Source organism: Nasonia vitripennis (assembly GCF_009193385.2).
Source record: "Nasonia vitripennis strain AsymCx chromosome 2 unlocalized genomic scaffold, Nvit_psr_1.1 chr2_random0011, whole genome shotgun sequence".
NCBI classification, from domain to species: domain Eukaryota; kingdom Metazoa; phylum Arthropoda; class Insecta; order Hymenoptera; family Pteromalidae; genus Nasonia; species Nasonia vitripennis.
In genome coordinates, this window is record NW_022279618.1 from 355,752 (window position 1) to 382,509 (window position 26,758).

The following is a 26,758-nucleotide window of genomic DNA, read 5'->3' on the forward strand; positions in this document are numbered from 1 at the left end:
ACGGCGGGACACCAGACGTCACTACTCCACCGCCTTCGTGCACGGGTTGAGACTCCGAGGTGCAGCCGCGAGACGCCGAAGACGACTCCGGAATGGCGACAGCCGAGGCAGCGACACGAGGCCCGCGGAGGCGAGAGAGAGATCAGTGAATAACAGCGCGATCGCCACAGCACCACTGCTAATTTTTACATCTAGTTGGAGCACAGAGAACACAGAACACGCCTATACTCTTATTTTTCTTTTTAGAAGCAGAGAACATGAGCTATTAGGCGAAAAAGGGGACCTCCAAAACAACACGTCCAGCTTATCGTGCGCCCACTGGCGGAACGATGTATTATGATTTATGACAATAAAATTGTAGCATTGAAATGTTGTTTTGTTATTTTAATTTTTTATATTGGGAATCCATCCAAAACCTCTATTAGGATATGTTTACTAATGTACGGTATATTATTAGGTGCTCTATGTTTCGAATACATACATACATCTCGATCTTCTGGTTGACCATTTTCACCTACACATACTATACACCTACAAAATAATAATTTCTTTACCAATAAACTCAATGTTATTGTTTTTCAAACGATTTTGTTCTTCTATTTCGACTTTGTGCATCATTTTGTATGATTTAGCGTACATGTTTACTTGTCGAAAAAAATTGTTTAGTTTGTAATCGTGATTGCGAGGCGATTTCATTATCAATGATGTATAGTTGCCCATATCTTCTTGCTTCGTTTTTGTCTGGATGTAAGGTATAAATATTGTGGGAAATTTGGCCACTTATTCGAATAACTTAAGGGCTTTTCCTGAAAAGTGCGTCAAATCTAGCTCCAAAACTTGCGAAGGCAAGTGTATTATTCTATTGTCTACTATTATTTAAACAGTATTTACTTTCGTCAGTATTTCCAGAAACTAATTCTTTTAAACGCTCAGGATAAGTGATATTGTCAGATAATACAACGTTTCCTCTATTGCAACAATTGGAAAACTTCTTATCACATAATATTTCAAATTTCAAATGTTTAGCATTACAGAATTCACATATTTCAGTCATGCTACCTAAATCATTCTCCATAATTGCTGAATTGCTGGTGCGGGTGATACATCCGCCTTACCTTTCCGACTGTCTACAGGCTACGACGATCGACGCGTACGTAACGGCATGCTCTCGCGGATTTTGTCGCACCATCGGCCTTTTCTTCACGCATTTTCCATTTACCGCACGCATACGTCGTCCGATAACAAAGCGCGACCCCAGTTTGAAGTGAAGCCTTCAGTAACAACCAGATCAAGTTACGAATCTTTACCAAGTACTAGTATTAGCAATCAAGTTGGACATACAATGAGCCTAAAAGAGAAGGATATTGCTGAGCAGATAAAGCGCATGCAAAATCAAAATTTAGCGCTTTGGGAGAAGTCTGAGTGCAGTAATATGCAAGCCAACGTTGAGTACGACAAGCTTAACATGGCTTTTTTTGAAACGCTACTGCCAACATTGCGAGAAGTCATCAAAAAGGATATTTTGCTCTGCCGGACTGACACATTCCGCGTTGTTTGTAACTACGCATATAACAATGCTGCCTGGAAGTCTCTTAGTGACACCAATAAGACCGAAAATAAAAGTTCTCCAGTAAGATCGAAGAGAAGAAAATTGAACTATGATGATGATGATGGTAAGAGAAACTTACTTAATAAATTATAAGAATTGGATTTTTATTAATTATTATGTGTATTTATTTATAGACTGTCAGATTATCCCTATATATGCGTCTTAAAAGCTAAAATTATTTTTATTTACGTTCTAGACTAGCTATTAATATTCTATTTTGCAATTTTTTGATGTAGTAGCATCTGTTTTACATCAATATCAATCATGCCGAGTACATATCAATATAATAATTTTTTGTTATCAAAGAGAAGCAGTTTAAGATTAGCTTAAAAAAGCTACGCTGAGTATCTGAACAGAATAGACGCTATAATACGTATTGTGCTCAATCGCGAGCGACACTCGGCAACGCCGCACTAGTCGTTAAACGGCTAAATAAATCAACCAAAATGTTAAGGTAAAAAAAGGAGATAAAAACTTAAATAAAGAACGTTCATTTGTATTTATGTTTATTCAATCCTTTGATTTCATATTAGTATATAATAAAATTATAGTAACAATTTTGTAGTTCCATAACAATCTTAAAACATGTGACGTCACGCTTGGTAAGTCTAGCAGAATCATCAAGTCGCTCTGCTTTTCTAGCATTATTTTAATGTGTTTTCTCACTCGAATAAATAATTTTTCACAGCGGGAAGGATCCTCTATCTGGCTCGCACGCTAGCGCTGGAAAACCACGACTTTTTCATGCGTTTTTATGAGCCTAGAGGAGTTCTTTTCGCAAGCTGGAGACAACATAAACTCATCTGTCAACCACTATACAATTGCTGCTGGCGAACATCCTCATAGCTGTTTCAGCATAAGGACATAGCATCGGCTCTAAACATCGTTAAAGAGGAAAAGAAAAATCTGGTTTTTTGGAACATCAGCCCCAAATTCAACCGAATGGAGGTCTTCTACAGAGATTTTTAGAGGTTAGATACAAATAGCTCTATTTCTCTCTAAAGAGCGCGAGATCAGTCGTCACCGTTGCTGCGCGTCTGATTCAAATATTCGCCACCAGGGTGCAACACCATCGACACTGGACAAACGTTAGCACCTCTGACTGATCAGCCATGGTGTTTTTGGCACGTTATTCAAAAATCTGCTAGAGCGGGAGTTTTGAAAATTTTGAAAATTTAAAAAAATTTTTCTTTTTATCAAAAATTTTGATAACTTTTCTGAGCCAAAATTAGTACAATTCCTCATATGCCAAGATGGCGCCGGGACGGAAGAAGCCTCCTGACAGGTGTCGCAGTAATTTTGCATGTTGTAAGCATAAACCAGCAACAACAGCAGTGTGCGTTACTTGTGATGAGGCTTATCACCATAGTTGTCTCAAGCAAAAAAATGAAAACTATAAATTCGTTGGCAATAATCTCATAGTTTTCCCCGAACATAGCTATCAAAACGTAACCTCGAAAATTGATGAGGAAGTTTTAAGCGAATCTGCCTCACTTTTAATAGCGCAGATTGAGCTAAAAAAATCTGAAGATGTGAGAAATGACCTATTGGCTGAAACTAGTGACAAAACTCAAGACTTACAAGAGGCTGAATCCATTGAAGAAAGTGATATTGAACTTTTAAGAACTGAAAATATGCTGTTGAAAAGGTTAGTGAGCGAACTAACTGAGAAAAACGACCTTCTTAAAGAAAAATTGCAGAACATCAAGAGTGGGACTGACGTTGAGTTACGCACGTACTCAGATACCATTAAGTACTCAAGAGCAACTCAGAAAAAAGTTCCTAAAATATCTGCCAAGAAAAGCAAAAACAGCAACATCGATGTCATAAAATCGGTAATTAAATGTCTCACAGCCGAAAAAACATTCAAACAAAGAACATATACGTTAACAAAAATAATGAAGTTATTATAAGCTACCTGAATGATAACAGTGCTGAATTAACGGTGACAGTACTGAAAGAAAAACTAGAGGACGAATGATAACCTTAAACGATAAAAGTAGTCTTGAAATATCGGTTATGTACAGATCGCATGGGATACCAAAGACTGAGTTTATAGTAGGCCTTAATAAGTACTTAACTAAAAAGAGACATGTAAAAAATCACTTAGTGATAGGTGATTTTAATATTGACCTGCTAGACTGTGATCACTATAGTCAAGATTTCTTATGCAATTTTCTTGATAAGGGTTGTTTTGCTGGTTTTGTAGGTATTACATTTTGTAGGTATTGGTAGAGCCAAGGGATCATGTATCGACAATATTTTCATTAAGCCTCATAACATTAACACAGCCACATATAAGATTAGGCATGATATAACGGACCTTTACCCGATCATAATTGCTGTAAATAAGCTAAAGGTAGTAACAAAAAAACCATATGTTTTCTTAAATTCCAAAAAATTAACAAATTATGCAATTGCTACAAACTGGAATGAAATTATGTCGATGGATGATGCAAATTTGGCTGTAGAAAAATTGTTGAACGAAATCAAGCTATGCGTAGGATTGGCAAAAAAATTTTAGATAAGGTAATTACCGACGCTAAAATAAAATATGAATCAAATCTTATTAAAAATAATTCCAATAACTCAAAAAAACTTTGGGAAATAATTAATATGAAAATCAGGAAAGTTAAAAAATTCAATGATGCCATAAATTACATAAAAATAAATAATCAAAAACTTATTCAAAAACTTAAATTCCAGATAGCGCAAAATATGAATACTTTCTTTTGTGATATAAGTAGAAATGTAAGTGCTAGTATCGTTAAACCAGTAAATACTGGACTTAAGCTGCCTGCCATGAATCCTATCTCTATTTTATCAAAGCCAACGAGTACAGCAGAAATAATAAGTATAACCAATGCACTGAAATTGAAAAATGGAGGAGTTGATAAAATAAACACATTGCAGGTCCTCTAACCCATATTTTCAATAAGTGTATTGAGAAAACGATATGGCCAGATTCTTTAAAAAGGGCCGAAGTAGTGCCAGTCTATAAATCAGGAGAGAAACATAAAATCACGAATTATCGACCCATCTCTCTCATATCCAATGTTGCAAAGATTTTTGATCGAATTATATATTATATATAATAGAATTAATGATTTTGTAGAACAGAGCAATATAATCTCGAAGCAACAATTTGGTTTCACGAGGAAGATTGGTACGAAAGATACTCTAAAGTACATAACTAATGCACTATATAATAATGTTGATAAGAGTAAGCCTACGATTATAACTTTCCTTGACCTGTCGAAAGCTTTCGATACTGTTGACCATAGCATACTACTGGCAAAACTTTATTGCATTGGAATAAGGGGCCAAGCGTTGGATCTCCTTTCCAGCTATTTGAGTGACCGATACCAAGTAGTCAAAATAGACGGTATTCAAAGCGATAGCTCTGTGGTTAACACAGGCGTTCCACAAGGAACGATCTTGGGACCGCTACTTTTTATCCTGTACATGAATGATGTCTTGAGGGAGATCCCCCTCGAGGCTATAATTTCGTATGCAGATGATACTGCTATTATAGCCACTGGTAAAAATTGGATAGAAGCCCAAGATACTATGAACAATTTTCTAAGTGTGATATCGGAGTAGCTGGCATTAAATAAGTTGTCATTAAATGTCGGAAAGACTGTTTGTATGACTTTTGGGAGCAGTATCGGAAGTGTACCAGGTCAAGTAAACATAAAAATTCTCGACAAAAATATAACTAGGGTAGAACATTTTAAATATCTAGGAATTGTTTTTGATAGCAACCTAAGGTGGGAAAATCACATGAAACATATAATCGGGAAGACAAAATACCTAGTATATATTTTTTACAAAATTTTAAAAACCATGCCTACAGAAACTCTCAGAATTATCTATTATGCTTTTTTCCATAGTATCATTAGCTATGGTATCATTGTTTGGGTGGAGCATATAGAAATAGTCGAGACCAAGTTCAAAAGCTACAAAATAAAATTTTAAAAATCATAAATAAAAATCAGTTTCCATTACACGACAATCCTCTAAATATCGTACAACTTTTTGCTCTTAAATCTTTGAAGCTGCATTATTATGATCTAAAAGAAAAATACCTAGCATCAAATAGTATTACTAGAAATAGAAGTATTATTATACCTAAGACTCAGACTAAACCTAATAAGAGGATTAGCAATAAAAGTAGCTATATGAAAGCAATAAATATTTATAATGAGCTTCTTAAACAACAGAAAGTATTAAATATAGAAAAATCCTCTCAAAAGGGAAAAATTATAGGATGGATTAAATCTAATTGTTGATCAAATATTTTTATATATCAATAATAAGAATAGTAATAAATAAGAAAATAAAAAAAAATGGTAAGTTGTTGTTAAAAACAACAAGTAAAATTGTTCCGAGACAGTTACAATTATGTACATAAATAGTTTTAGATAGTTTAAGTTTTAATTTTAAGTTTCATATATATTTTTGTTGTAACCAGGCCTGCTAACAGGTAACTTTGTTTACCTCTGCAGGATTTTCAGGCATGATTCACATGCCTTGTAAAAATTTGTCTGGTGGATGAATAAATAAATAAATGAATTAATATTTTTACAAGTAATATTTATTTGACATATAATAGTTATAATAAAGAATTATAATAAAATACTTTTTAACGCATATTGCAAAAATCGTTAATTAACTGAAAATAATAATCATAATAACAATTTAAGAACATCAAAATACTATACTCTAGAAATCTATTAGCTCAACCTTTCACTTTAAGAGCAGTCGTGACATAAATGTCTATTCATAAAATAAGTCGTAAGGTCATTCCGTATATCTTCACCCGATTCAGGAATTATCTCGTCGCTCCGTACGAAGACTACTACAGTTCAAATTTTCAAACGAAAACTAGCACAACTTACGATTTGCCGCGAAGAGTAGCACAGTTCACAAATGCCGCCAAGAGTAGCACAACTCACGTATTTCCCGCAAAGACTAGCATAATATGCGACTTGGTCAAAGACAGACAAACCTCAAAGTTTTAAAAAGTTTCGAAAATTTCTAAAAAATGTGAACAATTTAAGAAAATGCTTGTAAAAAATAATTGTATTTGTGAAAACAATTTTAAATTCGGTAAAAAGTTGTAAACTGTGCACATTTAAAAATGTTCATCAGGGACATTTTCGCAAAAATCGGGAAATTTTTATAGAAATTCGTTGTTTAAAGTATTAGTTGTGCTAGTTTTAGCGTCAAATGCGCAAGTTGTGCTAGTCTTCGCGGGAAATTTTGAGTTGTGCTAGTCTAGCGTGCGTCAAATGAGTTGTGCTACTTATGACGGGAAATTTGAACAGTGCTACTCTTCGTAGGAAGCGACGATCTGTACATCATCAACATCATCCATTGACTGCTCTACAGTTGCATTGTAAACATGTAATTCGCGTTCCAAATCTATAATGATATTGTGCAATAAACATGTACATGTTATTATCAAATATACTATTTCCGGACTTTTATCGATATTAGTGTATAATATACGCCATTTCTGGCTAGTTTAACCAAACGCATGTTCCACGAGAACACGGGCTTTAGATAGTCGTTTGTTAAATATTTTTTGGTGATGTAATAACTTAGTACTACGATACGGCTTTATCAATATGTTAGATAAAGGATACGCTCCGGTACCTATGAAAAAATAGGGCAGATATAGATCTAAATTTTCTACTTTACTAGAATTTGGCACATTTATTTTATTTAATGTTAAAGCTTTGTACAATTGAGATGCCTTAAAAGTAGTAGAGTCGTGTTGACTACCAAATCCTTCTACATCGATACAAGTATACCTATAATTGGCATCAACAACAGCTTGCAGAACAATCGAATAATAACCCTTATAATTATAGTAGAGACTTCCTGAATTGGCTGGCTTTTTAATCGATACGTGGCGACCATCTATGGATCTAATACAATGCGGAAAGTCCTATTTGGTTTTGAAATCCTCCAATATTTTAATAAAATCATCGACGGATGGAACGGCCATTTGTAATGGCGAAAGAACTGACCATAAACAATTCATTGTCTCTGATATAATGTTGGAAAAAGTTTTTATTCCCATTTTGAAGGAAAACGCCAATTCAGAATAAGTATTGCCTGTTGCTACAAATCTGAAATGATTAGATATGTCATGAAAAGAATACAAATGTTTAACATACTATTTAAAATGTGCCGCGTATAAACTAATCGGCGTATAAAAATAGTTACCTGAGTGTCAAAACTAATCGTTCTTCTGGCATGATAGGTTGAACATGAAAATTACACAAATTCTTCATAAGCAAAGGAGTAATTTTACTTAGCACATATTCAAAAGTAGAAACTTTTATTCGCATATAATCTATGAATTTTTCAGGATAGTTCCTGAGTACTGGAAATAATGTGGCATATTTACCATTGACAGAACGAGTGCTATTTATTTCATGAGTTTGTAAGCGTGTTTTTTCTGAAGTTTTTTCTCAAGTAACCGAAATAGATATAATGTACCAATCCATTAAAAAAGTACCTATAATAATGAAATATTTAGACTATTTATAAAAAAAATTTAGGATTAGAGATATAAAACAATTTAAGATACATGTTTTGTTTAAAAATAACAAGAACGCAAATGAAAGTGAGCCTAATACCAAGAATAAGTTTTAATAACTTATTATAAGTTATTTTAAAACAAAACAAATGTGCAACATTTAGAATATGTTTTCTCATGATAATTTAGTAATAATAAGTATCAAGGACAAAACGCGCTTATAACATGATATAATCGTAAATACTGCACGCGAATTTGCTACTTAAACAATACTGAGTGAAGATTCGTAACTTAGTTTTATTATTAATTCACGTAAAATTGCGAGAAATGATAGGGGGACGTAATATGGCCACGTAGAAGTGTAAGTGTTCTCAAGACCATCACCTGATTGATGAAGCAGAACGCGAGAATGTTCCATTTTAAATTTTTTCACTAGCGCTTTCCACTTGTTTTGAGCAGTTGCCTCTGAAATAAAGGAAAGATAATGTAAAATAATATTGCAAGCATTGAAGGTTCAATTCGTATCAATCAGCCGAAAATACATATTTCTCTCAATTTTATGCAAGCGATCTCATCTTCATCAATTCTGATTATGGTTATTCGGAATATTCGCGCGCGATCGCGAGAGATCAAGAGAGACCGATATAAGTTCCATTTCAGTAATGTAACTGCGATATTGTATTATCGACGAAAAATTATTCACTTATACCAATTCCGCGAACATGGGCAGGGAACATACGCGGCGAACATACGCAGCGAACATACTCAGCTAATTTCACAAGTGCAAGCGAGATAGCAATATTTGCAAGAGAGAGAGAGAGAGAGAGAGAGAGAGAGAGAGAGAGAGAGAGAGAGAGCGTGTTCTCTCGCACTCATGGCATTCGCTGGCGAATTAGCAAATGTTCGCTGCCACAAAAACGAGCCGTAGCACTTCATTTTTAAGTAGTTCTATACGCGTACGCTTTACTAGATAAAAGTCTTTCTTTTGTTGACATCACGATGCGGCATGCTTTGCTTTTGTTTTCGCCGTAACGCATGCCGCGCTTACTGTATTAGACCTATGATATAGAAATCACATGTTGCCAATAGGTTATGCTTTCCGATTTTTTCACGAATTTGATTTTTTTCACGAACTCGGATATTTCGCGATGTCTACGCTATACGCACTTTACTACAATCTAACGTCGATATATCAGAACTTTAGTAAAGCTTTTCTTGAACGAACAATACTTACTCGAAACGTTCACATTGGCCGCCCTCTGTTCCACTCAGTCCCAACGAAATTTTTATTGTTATACACACTTAGCATCTTGTTCCAAATCGCTGGTTTTTGTTGGACTTCGTCAATAAGTTGTGGCACCTTGCTCTCGTCCATCACTGAGTCGCACGTCAAATGTAACTTTTGCCGGCACGCACCTCATGGCGATGGGACTAGTCCGGCGTTGCCGAATGTCGCTCGAAGCTGAGCGCAATAGCTCTGCGTATATTGTGCGGTCAGTAAGTTAGGCATGAGTTAATATCGATCGGACATGAGACCTCGCTACAGTTCCTCGAGCGTGTTCGTTGTTGATCGGTGCACATGGAATGAAGTTCGGAATAGCCTTGATCGACGCTCGAGACTCCGAACGATGCTCGAACGAACCACGAAAGAGCTCGAGCGGACCTCGGAAGAGCTCGATCGAACCTCGGACGAGCTCGAGCGGACCTCGAATAACCATAGAGCGTGGCGCAAGCAATGGCTGAACAGCTCGGAGATTTCCAGGAACTGCTGAATGCGACGAGCCTCTTTTGCGTTTTACTCTTGGTGGCATATCTACAAATTGAGCCGAGAATCCTGTCAGACTGTAAAGGGCGCAATAATGGGCGTATGCATAAGAGAAAAAGTTAAAAGTTTGATCCGCTTTTTCTATTCTAAGGTACTTCGATTCAAATCGGTTACAATTCGAATAGATATAACGTCTATACGATACTTAAGAAAAATTTAGATTGTAAAAAATGGAGTTATTTGTTCAGCTGCCAATCAAAGTTTATTATACAAACACGTGGTTATTTCAAGCTATCAGAAAATATTTGAAGCGCGTAAATATTTTTAACAATTAATAGAGATTATAGATATTTAATAAAGTTTAATGTTAAAATACTGCTGGCCCTCGTCCATAGGCGTCCACAGGAGGTTCTTGTTTGTTACTAATAAAAAACCGCTGCCAATTCATTGGCACGTAGCTTCCTCCAACTAAATTTATAGGTCAATTGAATAAAATATTGTTTTAATATAGAGTATAATCTGCCTGCTAATGTATAAGGCGGTTTTCGATACATAATTTAATATATAAGTTTTGGATAGTTCATCGTCCAAAAGTTAGCAGACCCCACTGTTTTTTATTATAGAATACTAACGCTGCCGTCAATTTTTTTTTCACAGAATATATATATATATATATATATATATATATATATATATATATATATATATATATATATATATATATATATATATATATATATATATATATCAGTATGACATGAATTCATAGGGAGTAACTTTAACGACGTGCAATGACACCCCTATGAGAAGAAGCAAAAGTTTTGAAGAAAAATCGGTTTTTACATTTTAGCTCTTGACTTAAGAACCGCTTGACAAAATCGTTTAAAATTTTAGCAGCTGCTAGCTAATTTTATGGTAAATTTAAAGCATTTGACTAAATTGTAGAGATATAAGGAATAAAAAAATTTTAAAAAAAAATTGAAACCTTGATATTTTAAGAACTATAGGGGTTTGAAAGCTGCGCAATGAACTTATCCAAAACACATAAAATATCTACTTTTTCCCAAAATCTCAAGTGGAATAAGGCCTTTTTACGTCCGTAATCGAGGCACAAATAAAACTCTTTTTTTCAGTTCTCGATTTATTATTAAAAAAATAAGTAATCAAATCGCTTGAAATTTTAATGGGATATAGTTTGAAACGTGACCCATCAACATGATTTTATTCGTGAGGTTATGATATTTAGTTTCAGAGATATTAATTTTTTAAAAAAATTACCTTTTTCATTTTATCTGCCGAACAAAGCGGTCGATCCCGAGGACCAAACAAGGAAAAGTAGGTAATTTGATTCTCTTCCAAATGCATTTCAGCGGAATTGTTTGTAACAATGGGATGATTGAAAAAAGCGCATAAAAGTGTTTTTCAAAAATCAAAAAAATGGCCATAAAAAATACACACATCCATACGGACATTCTAAAAACACTTGATTTGAACTTCTAACACACCAAAAAGTATATTCTAAAAGTTTTGACGAAACTCAAAATTTTACTTTTACTAAGCTTCCTCTAGGAGGATCAGTCTAAAACCTTATACGAATTGCTTGCAAAAATTAGCATTCTCTGTCATTTAGAGAAGAGACGCGCCCTTTCTATTTAGATATTTTATAATGAATATATTATTAACGTATTATTACTGCTTTCCTCTCCCCTTCTTCAACAAGCATTTGATTTCTGCAGTCCAACATCGATTAATGAAGATATTAAATTTTTGTTTAAATCACCTTGTTCATCATAAAAATTGAACAATACGGTCAATCTGGGAAATTTTGCGGGAAATAGTAAACAATTTTATGTTCTTAAAGATAAATATTGTTGAATTTATTGTATAAATCATATTATCAAAAAAAAGCAAGAATATTTTTTCAAAAATTGAAAAATGGCTATAACATGGCGATAAAATGATCAGAATCATAAAAAACTTTTTTTCATAAATTCAGAATCAAAAAACATATATGCATTTCAAATTTTACTATGATCTTTTGCGTGGTTCCAGAATTATAATGGTATACGCACATACACACGCGCGAGGAAGCCTGACACCCGTATGTGGCGCGTCCCCCGGGTGGAGGATAGGGGATAGCTCGCTGGGGTATATACCTCGGAGGGTAGAGCAGAAATAGAATATGCTCCGTGGACCTAATCAGGCCACCGCGTTTGCCTTGCGGTGCGACCCGTAAGCTGCCAAAAGGAGATCCTGGGTGGGAAGGCGATCTGAGGTTGCAAGCCAGAGTGACCTGAACCACCTTTGGCTCCCGCTGACGGCAAGACGGGAGGCTGGTCACATAGCCAGTATTGGCCAATCGGCTAAGGCGAGTGCGTGATATTACTTGATGTCTGCCAGAAACTCTCTAGAGAGCCAAGCACTCTATGGATAGTGTTGTGTCAAATGCATCCAACATTCATAAGTCTGTTAAAAGCGACCAATCGAAAGAAGACAAGTAGCGCTGGAAAAGAGCAAGGAGAGCCTTGGATTGATGCTAGAAAAAGCGGAAATGTTACAAATGTTACAAATGTTACAAATGTTACAAATCCAGAAGCATATCCAAAAGGAGGACAAGGCATCACAGACGATAGAAGCATCAAACGCGGTGACGACAAGAACGCTAAATAAGCGCAAGGCAATGTCACCAAGCCAGGAAGAAGAACCACAAGAAAACTACTCTAAGAGAACAATAAAGGTTAAGGAAGTAGCCTCGGTGGTAGTCACATCAAAAAGCTAATCACAGGTGTCTTCGGAATAAAAGGCAGACCCACCCTGGTCGGAGGTTATCACTAGAACGGAGAAAAAGAAAGAAAAGAAGAGGAAAAAGGAGATACATGAAGGCACTGGTACCAAGAACGAAAATGGCACTAGAAAACCACGAGAGAAACCCACCAGGCCTGATGTACTTGCTATAAAAAGTGCTGAAAGAAATTCGTACGCTGATATTTTAAGGAAAATAAAAGCGGACCCCAATATGACGATGCTTGGTAACAGCGTAGATAAGATACGCAAAACGGTGTCAGGAGATCTTCTTCTGGAGCTACGACGCACCATAGACGTGAAAACGCAGGAACATCAAGAAGCGGTTAAAGCGGTGCTGGTAGAAGAAGCCACAATCAAGAGGCTTCAGCATGAAGTGGTCTTTGAAATAAAAGACCTTGACATGCTTACCTCTAAACAGGATATTTGAGAAGCCCTTAGTAGAGAGTTTTCAAAAGAGAAGGAAATAGTAGAGAAGACTTCCGTAAAGACCCTCCGGAAAACCTATGGAGATACGTAGACTGCCGTCGTACAGCTGCCTGCCAAGATTGCCTAAAAGGCGATCGCAAGGGGAAAGCTCCAAGTAGGTTGGGTTAATTGCAGAATCAGGAAGATAAGTCAAGATATGTGACCATCTAGATGCTATAAATGCCTGGGTTTTGGCCACATCGCAAAAAAGTGTACAGAGACGTACGACAGAAGTAAATACTGTTTTAAGTGCGGAACGGAAGGACATGCAGGAAAAAGATGGAAAATTACAGAGTGACCATGCAGCTGGTAGCTATACATGCCCAGCCTACCAAGCCGCATTAAAAGAACTAAAGAACTAATGAAAATGAAGATAGTGCAGTTAAATCTAAACCACTGTGAGACAGCACAGGGCCTACTCAATCAGTATGTCTGCGAGAAAGAGGTAGACGTAGCTATTGTGTGCTAACAATATAAGGATCTAGACGAACCATCGTGGGAAATGGACACTACGGGTAAAGCAGCGATCTAGGCATGTGGAAACGTTGCTTTCTGTGAAAAAATGAAGACTCGTAAAGAAGGATTTATACGGGCTAAGGTAACAGGTATCACTGTTTACAGCTGCTGCGCTTCACCTTACGCTCAAATCAAGCAGTAAGAACAACTGCAAGATCGGCTCATACAAGACGCAGTAGGGAGGAAACCGGTACTAATTGCAGGCGACTTAATACCTCTTTCTCCAAGACAGAAAAAAACACACACAGCCATCCGCACGAACATTTTCTAAAAACCCATGATTTGAACTCTAAACACCTTCAAATGCGTTTCTACGAAGTTTTAGCAAAACTGAACGAAATTTGAACAAAAACAACTGAAATTCTAAAACTTATTCATACAGATTTAAATAGTCCACATAATACAATCGGTTATGGTGGAGACAAATATTTCGTGACATTTATTGATGATTATAGTAAATGAACTAGTATTTTTTGCTTTCAAAATAAATCAGAGACAGCGAGTTGTCTGAAAGAATTTGTAAATTTAGTTGAAAAGAAATTAAATAAAAAGGTAAAGAAAATACAATGTGAGAAAGGCAAAGAATATTTAAATCGCGAGATTGATGATTTTATTAAATCAAAAGGGATAGAACTAGTTACATGTCTATCGTACATCCATGAATTAAATGGAGTAGCGGAAATATATAATAGATCCACAGATAGGCAGATGTTTAATGCGAGAAGCTAGAATCCACAGGCGTTATTGGCCTAAAATCATGAAAACAGTTGCTTATCTAAAGAACAGTGGAGAATTAAACTTCTTACGAAATATTTCTTGGTAAAAAATCTAATGTAAATAATTTAAAAATGTATGGCAGTCGAGCATTTGTAAGAATACCAGAAGCTTTGCGGAAAAGCAAATGGGACGATAAAGCCCAACTAGGCGTATTAGTAGGTTATGCAGAAAATGGCTATAAAGTTCTAGTAAACGGTAGAGTTATTCATGCTAGACATGTTCAAGTAGTTGAAGAAAATACGCAAATTATATGTTTTGAAAAGGTTGACGATGAAAACGATCGAGATTTGGAAAATGAAAAAGCCATTAATGTAGAAAATGAAAGCAAAATTGATGCATATGTTATAAATTTAAATAAACCAAACTTTCTTATCTCTACTCAGACCTTCGGGGAAAGTAGAGATAACGAATTAAATTTTGATATTGTAGAAAATGATAATTCAAGCTTAAAAGTGTAAAGAAAATCTGATAGAAAGAAAAGTTCTGTAAATAGATTTGGAAATCCGGTAACTCATTTTATCTATGTAAATCACATTGATGCAAATGTACCGAATACATTTAAAGAAGCGATGAATTTCAACGAATATAAATAATTACAAATTACAATGGACTCTGCAATGAAAAGTTTAATGTAAAACAAAACTCGCCAAATTGTTGAAAGGCCAAAAAACAAAAAAAGGTCATTGATGTTAACTGAGTGTTTAAAAAGAAAAATAATAATTTTTATAAGGCTTGACTAGTTGTAAGAGGATTTCAACAAAAGGAATATTTAGAAAACGTTTATTCACTAGTAAGAAAAATACAAACGTTGAAAATTCGATTGTTATACAGCTGTAAAAATAATTTATCTATAGAACAAATGAATGTCCGACTGCATTTTTAAATGGTTATGTAAACTCATAAACAAAACAATGTAACTAAATGTTCTACTTTCGCAGAGTACACTGCATTGTCAAAAGCGACAACTGAAATCTTGTTTATAAATAATTTAATACAAGCAAATTTCAATGTAGAACTTGATAAACCGATAACCTTGTACTAGGATAACTCAGGTGCAATTGCTATTGCATAGTACGAAAATAATACAAAAAACTCGAAGTACATTAAAGTACAATATCACTATGTAAACCAAAGCCATAAAAAAGGTATATCAAGGATAATCGATATCATAAGTTCAAAGTAATAATCGCCAAGTTCAGTTGTAGAACACAAATTCAAAGTTATAATCGCCAAGTTCAATTGAAAACTCATGTATCATAAATGTATCGAAATGTAATGTAAAAATATCACGACTGTAAAATTCAGGAGGCATGTTGTAATATATGAATTTACACAGTCGTAATATACAAAAAGGTATACGTCGCGCCATCTACTGGTTGACGACGATTTCGTGCAACGAGGCGAGCTTCCGCGGGAGCGAACGCACTGCGCATGACTCACGTGTATACTCTAAGCGCTTACTATACTGACTGATCTAACCTTCCAGCCATCGTAAAACGGGCCCAAAAAATCAATGTTTTGGTGACCCAGTTGAAGGAGATGCACGAAGTGGGAGATAATAAGGATGAAAGTTACAAACATGGCGTCGAATATTATAAATATTATCACGAGGTAAGGGAGAAAGCGAGGAGACGCGCACAAGGTCAACTCATAATAGATGCTGTACTTTCAAGCGCAGAAGCCAAGATACCGAGAAGTAGCCCGACTAGCAGCCCAGAAGAGAAGAGCGAAGAAAAGCAAAGCAGGAAAAGACAGCGACGTGAGAAAGCGACGATGCAGCGTGAGAACTTCATTCTGTGAGTCGCCCGAAATACATCAAAGGGTTACTAGTTGAGGTGGTGCCAAACAAGACCTAAGCGGAAGTCCTGGGGAAAATCCGACAGGAAGTAAACCCGGACATCACTGGAACGATGGTGCTGGGAGTCAAGCAAACAAGAAGTGTAGAAGTCCTTCTAAAACTGGGAAATGGGTCTGACAGGACAGCGTTTCCTGCGAAAGTGGAAAAAGCTGTGCTGGGCCTTGGACAGATCAAGAAGGAAGAACGGAAGACAACCCTGGAAATGAGGGATATGGATTCGGAAGCTACAAAAGAAAAAGTGAGAGTAGCAATAGAAAGAGAAAAACCTGACATGAGAGGTGTTAGAATGACCATACTGACACTCGCCGAGAAAGAGGCCGAGGAGTTCCTATAGATAGGGCACATTAACGTGGGCCTTGTAAGTTGCAGGATCAGAAAGCGTGTGAAAGGTAGTGCGGTGCCACAAGTGCCTAGGCTTCGGACACTGGAAGGATGAGTGCAACAAAGCAGATAGGTCGAATCTCTGCTTTAAGTGTGAAGGAGTCCATCATCGCATGGCTGAATGACAAATAAATATTAGAACTCCTCTCCATAATGTAAAATTAGTTTGAATAGGAACAAACGTGGGAGGATAACCCATGCTTTTTCCATAATAATAAACTATATAATATCACAAACCGAGACGAAAACGTCTCGATAGTCGTATACTTTTTCTCAGTCAGTAGAAGTCAAATATAGAACAAGTATGTATGAGAGACCACGCAGTACGGAGATACCCGAGATCACTTATTCACGCACACATGGACGGCCATACGCAATGTTGTGACCGAGCCTGAACGTTGCGCGATTCGAACACCAAGAATCGCGCATAGCGACCTTAGCAACGAGATCAACGACGTCGCGGATGTTGTTGTTTATGTTCAGTTTGGTTCTGTCAGCCGTTGAGAACAGTTGTGTTTACGCTTGAATAAAGAGTCCGAGTTTAAGAGTGATTTTCTATAAATAACGTGTTGTTATTTTTATTATCCGAACCCGGTCATAACATTTTGGGGGCTCGTCCGGGATACTAGGGTTTTTGAGTGACTATTTTATGCATCTTTGATCTGGCAAGATGCTTCCAAGAACACCACACAAGCCGGACGCACCAGCACAATCCATTGATGATTCACGAGAAGTGGATTTATTGAATCTTGAACAGACGAATCTGGAGGACAGAACTCTTTTCGGACACACACAATCTTCACAAACCCCAATCCTCACTACACACACTAACGTTCAGGTTAAAAAATCAAGTTAAAACCTGATTTAAATGAAAAACTTAAATCTTCAAGTCCGAAACACAAGGGCCCGAAGTCGGGAGAAAGTTCTGGAAAATTGTATCAAAAAAAGCGGAGAGCGCCAGTGAAGTGTTTCAACTGCCACGGCAAAGACCACTTTGCTCGAGAATGCCATCGGCTAAAGGAAACGGCAAAAAGGGGAAGTAGGCAAGGCTGCTGTCTCTCTTGCAAAGGCGCACGAGGATCTTTAAGAAGAGGATAGGCACGTGACAGAGGACGTAGCCAGTACCTCGCGCGGGACCTTAGACGATTTTGATCGCATGGTCGCACTTTTGCCCAGCGAGTCTACCAAGCCAGCAATATCGTCGAACGAAGACGAATCGCATTGGAGGGCCCAAGTAGGAATTAGAGGTTTTAGAATAAGGGCTCTGTATGACCCAGGCGCCACCATGACAGTGATGGGGTTATTGGAACTCGGAGCAGTCCACGATACAAACAAGAACGTCCTCTATCTGAAGAAGAAGCGTAAGATCATCCAACTTCAAGTGGCTACGCTAGCTACAACAGGATCGGTGAATATTGCAGTGGTTGGTCTCGCGTACATTAGTGACGACAAGAACGCGCAAATTCGCAAGATGCTAGACTGCAATCTACCTAAAGTTAACCACACGATCTAGGTCGCTAGGCACGTGAGGCCTACGCTAGAGACCCCAGGAACCGAAGTCGACACCGAGAAGAGGCTTGGTCGTCTGAAGGGTTCGCGCAACAGCAGGCATGCCACGACGGATACTAACTCTCTGATGTTACCGCGGAGAGCGCGGGCACAAAGGGCTGCGAACCTAAGAGAGGATTTTGTTTGGTTAGGTGATAAATCTTGAAGAGCTGCAAGCCACTTTCAACCAGTTGATGGCCGCGTTGGTCCGAGAAGAAGCGCAGCCCTATGTGGTTATCCGTGAGGTGGGCGGGGGAGAAGACCCATGGAGCTTCTTTTTTCCAGATAACAAGGTAGAAGAATACCTCGCACCAGAAAAAAGAGGATGCTCCAAACCTTGCGCCACCCGGAAGTCCTGTGCTGGTTGCTGGCGAGGACGGAAAGGTGGCCACGACGGGCTTACGTCACCCACTTGCAACCAGCATTGTCCAGAATAGCACGCCCGCTTTGATTCGGCTGGAGCGAGAGCCTATCGGCCGCGCAAAAGACACCGCGGAATCGGAGGCGACGCGAGCTAACGCAAAGGCTCCCAGAAGGCCTTCGCGCGAGGAAGCAGCTGAAGCGGCGTGGCGGCAACACCGTGACAAGTTGGTCGGGGCGCTAGAAGCGTCCCTCGATATCCGCCGGCTGAAAAACGAGGCGTACCAACCGTACACGCAGTCGGAGCGCAAGTACAACGACGCCTTCTGCCGGTGCGTCGGAGATTTGGCGCGCTTGCTCAAAGAGGAAAAAGCGGTGTTTTACGCTGCCACTGACGCTCGACAAATGGTCATCGAGCGACGCCAGCGCAAGGAGCACGAACGCTGGCAGGCAACGGAGCTGAAGCTGCCCTTACCGGAGCTTGAGCCCGGCGTTACCAGACTCCTGGGTAGACTAATGCACTGGACGCAGATCGGCATCCACACGCGAAGAGTGCTGCACGTCCTTCTCCACCAGGGACGAAGGAGAGAACGACCATCCTAATATGTCGCGCAACAACACAAGGCAAAATAAAGCCCACTTATGATCATAGCTAAAATCACAATATTTTTACTAACCCAGCATCCCAGAATCCTCGCCACTGACGAAATGCACGACGCTAAAGTTCGCCGCGGACGGGTTAGTGTAGAATCTATATCAGAGCCATACATCGATTCTAGAAAGGAGGGGGGAGGGGGGTTGTAACGAGTTGAGCACCGCGGCTAACTTATAGCGGTATGAGTGAATGTGCGTGTGCATCATCCGTGCTAGGGTTATACGCTGCACGTGACCTTCTGTGCGACTTACAAATACGACTCCGAGAAATTCTTCGTCGTGGCGAGTCGCGGCTGTGTAGCGATTCACTTATTCTTTTCTTTGTAAGATCACGTTAAAACGAGCGAGTGATGAATATAACCTAGCCTTATAATTTATGTTCTTTGTCGTAATTTTTCCACCTTTCGAACGCTCCGATTCTCGACTCCTTCCTGCGAATACCGCCGCACAGTAGGAGGAAAAGCCAAAAAAGTGATAAAAAATCTTGATTCACTCGATATTACGGCTAAACTGACTATGAGGGCTCATTTTGTTGGTTGTGTAATAGGGAACCAAAAAAAAGTGTATTGCCGAAATATTTACTATATATTGTCGGTCCCTACAAAGGGTAATACGATTCAGATTTGCTACGAAGAATAGTACAGTTCATATTTGCAGCGAAGAGTAGTACAGTTCGCGTTTTTGCGGCGAAGAGTCGTACAGTTAAGATTTTTACGGCGAAGAGTAGTACAGTTCAGATTTTGCGGCGAAGAGTAGTACAGTTCAGATTTTTGCGGCGAAGAGCAGTACAGTTCACATTCTCGCAGCGAAGAGTAGTACAGTTCAGATTCTCACGCCGAAGACACCGTACAAACCCTACAGAAAAATAATCCTATACCCTAAACAATAGTATATTTCGAAATATACTATTCTGGTAATTGCTTACACTACTAAGAAAGGCATTTTTATTTCTAATAAAGCCACAGAAGATTACCACAGAATATGAATTCGAGTCCGGTTAAGTTAGAGAGACAAGGCACATTCACCCCTTCTACCGCCCTGGTAAAATCGTTGCCGGGTTTTCGAGTAGAAACAGGCAAAAACTTTTTAATATTGGTAGATTCCGTTCTAGGTGAAAACCCAACAAGGAGTAATAAATGTTTTCTTAACACGTGTACGGAAAAGACCCGTTTCCATGCATCTAAAGTGAATGACAAGCTTCTAATTTCGAGCGTGAGGGAATAGCCATTCCCTCCTGCTACTCAAAAATGCTTTAAAATTTTCAAAAATTTTCAAAATTTTTTATATTTTGTAAAATGTTTAAATGAAAGTATCGCACGACCCAAAATAAAAAAACTTCCCATTCACTCCATATGCATAAAAACGGATCTTTACATGAACTTGTCAAAAAAATTACAGTGTACGTGAGACGGAGACGAGTGCTCAAATCTCACCCTCGTTAGAAATAGCCCCCCCCCCCCACCCAATTGCACAATATACTATTATTGACGTTATTTATAACGTCTTATGTGAGGCAATATATATTATGATAATATCTGAAAGATATTTCGCCAGGAGAAAGTAAAGTTACGAAATGCAAATAGATAATGTCTAGGTGTTTAGGATCGCTGATGACGGGATACAAAATAAACATTTCTTGCGTCAGAGAATTTTGTGCGGAGTGCAATAAAGGCCAAGTAGAATTCGGCATTAAATCATGGAAAGAAATTTTTCCCAACACGCGCATGAAATGGGCCTTTTTTCATGCCTAAATGTAGCGTAGAAAATCGTCAATTCCAAGCGTGTTAGAAAAAGTTTGAGCTCGAGCATAGCGAAAAAAATAACCCAAGTTGGGTTAAATTAACCCAAGTTATCTCTGTTAATACCCGTTTTTCAAATTTCTCAAATCATCCGAGACGCCGAGAAATGCACACAAGGCTCAACGGCGAATGCCGGAACCTGCTCCTCGAGTCGAAGAAATTCACTGGACGCCTTCAATCCATGAAATTCGTCACAAGACAATCGAGATAGAGCGTCAGAGAGCACCTCGCAGCCACAGCAAGGAGCGGCAGCAAGAGTTGCGGAAGCTCACGCACAAGCCACGCTACGTGAGCCCGAAGCGAAAGCCATGAGCGACGATGAATATGTACAATCGGCCCTTTTCAGGGTCACCAAAAATTTTCAAAACGTAACGTAACGTCAAAATTTTCCTCTCCCTCTCTCTCTAGATAGTTAAGGATGGCTCTAGAAAAATAAAGCTCATTCGATCGTCAACGTTCGATATGTGCTGTCCACGAGGTATAAGCGTAGTCGAAAGATCGACGAGTGAGATCAAGCGAGAATTTCAAATGATGTGCATCTTAGCGATGATGCAAGTTCATTTGGAAGCGCTCGCTCACATTGAACGAGACGACATTCGTGATCGTGAGGAAATGTTTGACGTGTTGTACCACATTCGACGAGGACAGTTATCAGCAGCAGTAAAAAAGCAAATCGGCCCTTTTCATGGCCACCAAAAATATTTAACGTAGAATATTCTATTACCCCCCCCCCCTCCACTCTTCTACGAGCCTACACTTATATTCAGCGATGACAGCTGCATACTGTCATTCCCTTTTTGACTGCCAACATGTGTTGTCCAAGACGATTGAGCATCAGAGAGCGAAAGGAACGCCAACAGCTTGCTAGTCTTAAACTCGCAATGATGGTGGAAATTGTGAGAATTTACTCGGAAGCTGCTGCTCTGCTAGCTCGACATCGAGCCTCGCCAAACTCGAGTCGAGTTAGAACATTCTGGGATCTCATCGACCAGAGATTTTTCCAGTAGGAAACAATCGGCCCTTTTCAGGGCCACTAAATTCTCACAATGTAGAATACAACTATATGCCCCCATCACCACCACCACCACCTTAAAGTATAAGTATCTGCGCGAGCTCGAGAGAGAGCTCATTCTTCGCAGTCATGCCGAGACGACAACGACGACGACGAGTCATTAGACCCTGCGACTCTCCAAGAGTATGACCGCGAGAAGAGCAAGATTCGACGAGACGACGACTCTTCACGACATCTGATCGGGAGGCGTCAGTGGAGATCGAGAGGCCTCATTCACCGTTCCTAGCGGCTTCTTGGCTCGGTACGCCAAGAGTAGAGTCACCGCCACCGACTGACTCATCGGCGTCAACATCGTCCTCGTCGTCATCATCGTCATCCTCTTCATAGAGTCTCTATAATATTTGAAAAAATCAGTCCTTTTAAGGACTACAAATCTATCTTAACGTAAGACAGTGACTATATTTTTTAACCATCTGCGTGACCTTGAAAACGCTTGAAGAAGAATATGTTGGTAGCGCGAGGCCGTGGATTCCAAATTCCACGAAACCTAAGAAACTTCCAACGAATTCTCTCAGACCTCCTTCTCGCCAAGTAAAAGAGAAGAAGTCGCGGAAGGTGCCGGTGCTGCCGCTCTCCCCTCCCTCTCATGGTCTGTGGATCATAGAATAATTACCCACACCAATCGTTGGACTGTTCGCCATTTTTGAAATTTAATGTATAAAAGTCTCTAAAAACTATTCTCAACTTCGAGTAGATACCTGCAGAAAATGGAGCTTATTATTGACTTCCAAGGCTTTCAGTCTTTCAAAGGCGAATTTATCGCTAAAGAAATCGGCATAAAGTCGCTTTAGCGATAAAAATGCCGAGCCGTAAAGTATTTTGCTGAGTCCGCCGATATGCTGCACGAAGCACATTGCGGCAGAGTATCTGCCGACAAACCAGTAGTTGACCAACAACTTCCACGACATCGGCTGGGACGATGGATGGGTCCCCTCTAGCGGATTGGAGGAGCTCACCGCTCGTGTGGCATATGCCACCAAAGTATACGTCAAGGGTGCGTAGAAGAAAGGGATCATGAAGCTGCTATGCCCGAACGTCAACGTTGTGGGCTTGACCGACTATGGCTGTCCACCACTCCGAGAATTATGTTCAGGCCACTTCGTTTACTGCCCGGACCACAAGAATTGCTCGAACCCGGTTTGCGTTAAGTTGAATGTAAAAGTCCTCGCAGAGTGGCTCGGAAAATATTGGATGTAGATGTATTTGATATAATAAACTCTGAAAAAAAAATCTTTCGTTTTCACGACAAAAATATTAGTAATAACGTTCGGAATAACTGTTTGCGCGCGCGCACCTTTCTTGCGCATCTCATTCTCGCTATAAGAAGGATGTCGCGAGCGATAGCTAGTCATTATTCGTATAGCTCTCAAACAAGCAGCATGTGGGCCTACAGCGTGTTCTCGCTACCTCAGAGCGTCCCCGATCTCTGCACGCTGACAACAGCCGTGGCGAGCAGCATCTCCGAGAAGTTGCGAAAATTCTACCACTGCTACGAGGACAACGACGTCGACTACGTTCTGGATCTGCAGAGCTTCAAGGTCGGCAGTCACGTCATCCACAAGGAGCTCGCTATAGCCAGTCTCGAGGGTGATGCATCGCCGATCGACGTATACCTCTTCGTGCCGCCGTTCGAGTGGACTAGCTTGAGCAGTGAGCAACGTTGTGAGAACAGCTGGATCGAGAGGAAGTTGATTGGAATCCCTTAGTCCGCTGGAACATTCGCTGGAACGACGACGTAGTCAAGATTCTCGAGAAAACTATCAAGAATGCCCGGAACGTCTACGTCAAGGGATTCGAGAAGAAGAGGTGGTTGGAGGAGAGGTTAGCGTCGTTGACTGCTGTACAAGTCATCGATATGGAAGTTTTGGGTTGTCCATCGCTCAAGCATTTCCCCAAGACAGGCGACTGTGAGAATCATCCTCTGCTCTCCTCCGATCCTCAATGTGCTGGACGAAATGTTCACACATTGAGATCGTGGATGCAGACGTATCGCGGTGTCTTTGGAGAAGATGTCTGTTACTAATATGTACTTTCTTTTAAAATAAAATCATTAAAAAACTGTCGTTTTCACGGCGAAAAAAAATAACGTAGAATAAGCTTATACTTGTCACCTCTCCAGCGCATGCGCAGGCTGACGGCATGTATTTAAGTCGTCGCGAGCGAGCGCTAGTATTCATTCTTGAAGCTATTTCCGAAGCGACACATGATCTCCGCGGAGTATTATATTTTCACAATCGACAATCTGAGAGCGTGCTCTCGTCTTGACGCAAACGCCAAGGACATCCAGCGTTGAATGGATATTGCGCGAGCAGCCATCGATTCGCTGAACACTCTGCTAGAGCAGCCAATGATTTCCGTTGGCAAAATTCGGCAGCTGCAGAACTTTTACGCTCATCTTCAGAGCGTTTGGAGAGTTCTCGATGGCGGTTTGAAGCGAGGAGGTGGCCTGGAGCAGCAGCCGCGAGTCACCGGGATGATGTGCATTCGGCTTTTCAAAGCCGCATCAGAAGTGGCATCATCACGAACGTGCAGCACATCGACATCAAGAGCTTCATGAAGGATGCTGCTAGCCTCTTCAAAGAGCAGATAGAGCTCGCTTTGGCCGAACACAAGTCGATCAAGGTCAATACCGAGCTCGCCGCCAAGTAAGTCATCACCGCCACCAAGGAGGAGACGACTGCGATCAAAGTATTTTAATACGAAATCACAGTCGATCTTCCAAACTACGAATCTCGATATGTGGTTCTCGAGCAACGTGAGTCAATCCATCGAAAGAGACATGGAGGAGTTTCAAGAGGAGGGTTCGGGCTGGACGCTTCGTTCCATTCTATATCTCACGGTGAATATCAACAAGTTCAATCCGTTGCGAGGTAGCTCCTACATCCAACTCCCGAGACAGATCGAGAGGAAGAAAGCCTGTGTCAACGTGCAAAACGACGCAGACGACCAGTGTTTCAAGTAGGCCATACTCTCAGCCTTGCATCCGGCTGAGAAAAATTCGAGCCGCATTGGCAAGTACAAAGCCTTCGAAAACGAGCTCGATTTCACGGTTCGAGTTTCTAGCCATGCCTAAGCAGATCACAAAGTTCGAGAGACAGAACGAGATCTCGGTCATCTTTACATGCTGAAGAAGAATGGCGGAGGACAGTTTGACGTGTCTTCCTGTCACATTACGGCTTCGAAGAGAGAGAAGCACGTGAATCGTCTCTTCGTACAAGACCATTACGAGGACGAGGATGAGCAGAACGACAACGACGACGACGACGATAAGAACGTACCCTCTCTGAAATTCCGCTACGTGTGGATAAAATATTTATCGTGATTGGTCTCGTCTCAGCTGAGCTCTCGCAAAGCGAAGCAATTCATTTGCGATCGTTGTCTGCACTATTTTTGGACTGCCGACAAACTAGCGGAGCACGAGAGAGACTGCACGAGGCTCAACAGCTTCAAAGTCAAACTGCCGAACGAGACGAATAATAGGCTGAAATTCAAAAATTATCGCTACAAGGAGCGTTCACCATTCGTAGTGTACGCTGACTTTGAATGCCTGCTCAAACCTGTCGAGGAAGACAAGCGCGCTTATCGAGCACGAAGCGTTCAGCGTCGGCTACTACGTAAAGTGCAGCTTCGACGAATCCAAGTCGACGTACAAGAGCTACAGGAAGACGGCCGTTGGTAAACAGGAGGTAGCTAAATGGTTCGCTACGAGTCTTCACGAGCTCGGACAAGAACTCGAGCAGCTCTACGAGCATCCAGTACCCATGGATGAGATGAGCTTGGAAGAAAAACATGAATACACCTGGGCTAGAGTTTGTCACGTCTGCGCTCGACCTTTCGGCGAGCAGGATAAGAAAGTGAAGGATCATTGTCACTTCACGGGAAAGTATCGCAGTCCGGCTCATACCGGCTGCAATACAAATTCCAAGGACTCGCGGACAATTCCAGTTATTTTTCACAACTTGGGCGGCTACGACTCTCATCTCTTCATCAGGGAGATCTCCAACGCCTTTCCGGGCCGTATCATGCTGTTGCCGCAGACGAAAGAGCGTTACATCTCTTTCAGCAAATGCATGGGAAAGAACAAGGTGAACTTTCAATTTATCGACTCTATTCGCTTCATGGCCTCATCCTTGGATAAGCTAGCATCCTATTTGCAAGAGCTGAAGACTGTCGAGGCGGTGTTCGAGAAGGATGACGCTTACAGCGCGCAACAGATCGATCTGCTGAAACGTAAGGGAGTGTTTCCTTACGAGTACGTGTCCACGCTGGAAAAACTCGACGAGACTTGTCTGCCAGCTCAGTCGGAATATCACAGCCACCTGACTGCCAGCGATATCTCCAGCGACGACTACGAGCACGCGAAGGCGGTATGGCAGGCTTTCGACATTTGGACGCTCGGCGAGTACTCGGATCTATATCTCAAGACAGATGTGCTACTACTCACCGAGATCTTTGAGAATTTTCGAAACAACTGCATGAAGGCTTACGGTCTGGATGCGGCTCACTACTACACGATACCCGGTCTCTCGTGGGACGCGATGCTCAAGTTTACGGGCGTGAAACTCGAGCTGCTCACAGATATCGAGATGCTACTCT

At 40.0% G+C, this 26,758-nt stretch overlaps 2 protein-coding genes across 6 annotated transcripts in view; both read right to left on the reverse strand.

Moving 5' to 3' along the window:
- The window catches only part of LOC100113753 (DNA-directed RNA polymerase, mitochondrial), a 233,499-nt gene that overhangs the window by 74,652 nt on the left and 132,089 nt on the right, over positions 1–26,758 (reverse strand). The gene's annotated exons all lie outside the window — the stretch shown is intronic.
- LOC107981577 lies at positions 7,451–8,121 on the reverse strand. Its single transcript, XM_016987687.2, has 2 exons — positions 7,847–8,121; positions 7,451–7,749 (listed from the first exon to the last, which is right to left on the reverse strand). Exons 1-2 carry the CDS (start codon positions 7,969–7,971, stop codon positions 7,566–7,568), a joined length of 309 nt encoding a protein of 102 aa, XP_016843176.1. The 5' UTR covers positions 7,972–8,121; the 3' UTR covers positions 7,451–7,565.

Excerpts from the sequence above, each read along its gene's own strand:
- LOC107981577 (XM_016987687.2), bottom strand. The coding sequence starts at position 7,971 with ATGCGAATAAAAGTTTCTACTTTTGAATATGTGCTAAGTAAAATTACT. Across the intron at positions 7,750-7,846 it reads CGATTAGTTTTGACACTCAG|ATTTGTAGCAACAGGCAATA; the intron begins GTAACTATTTTT and ends TAATCATTTCAG.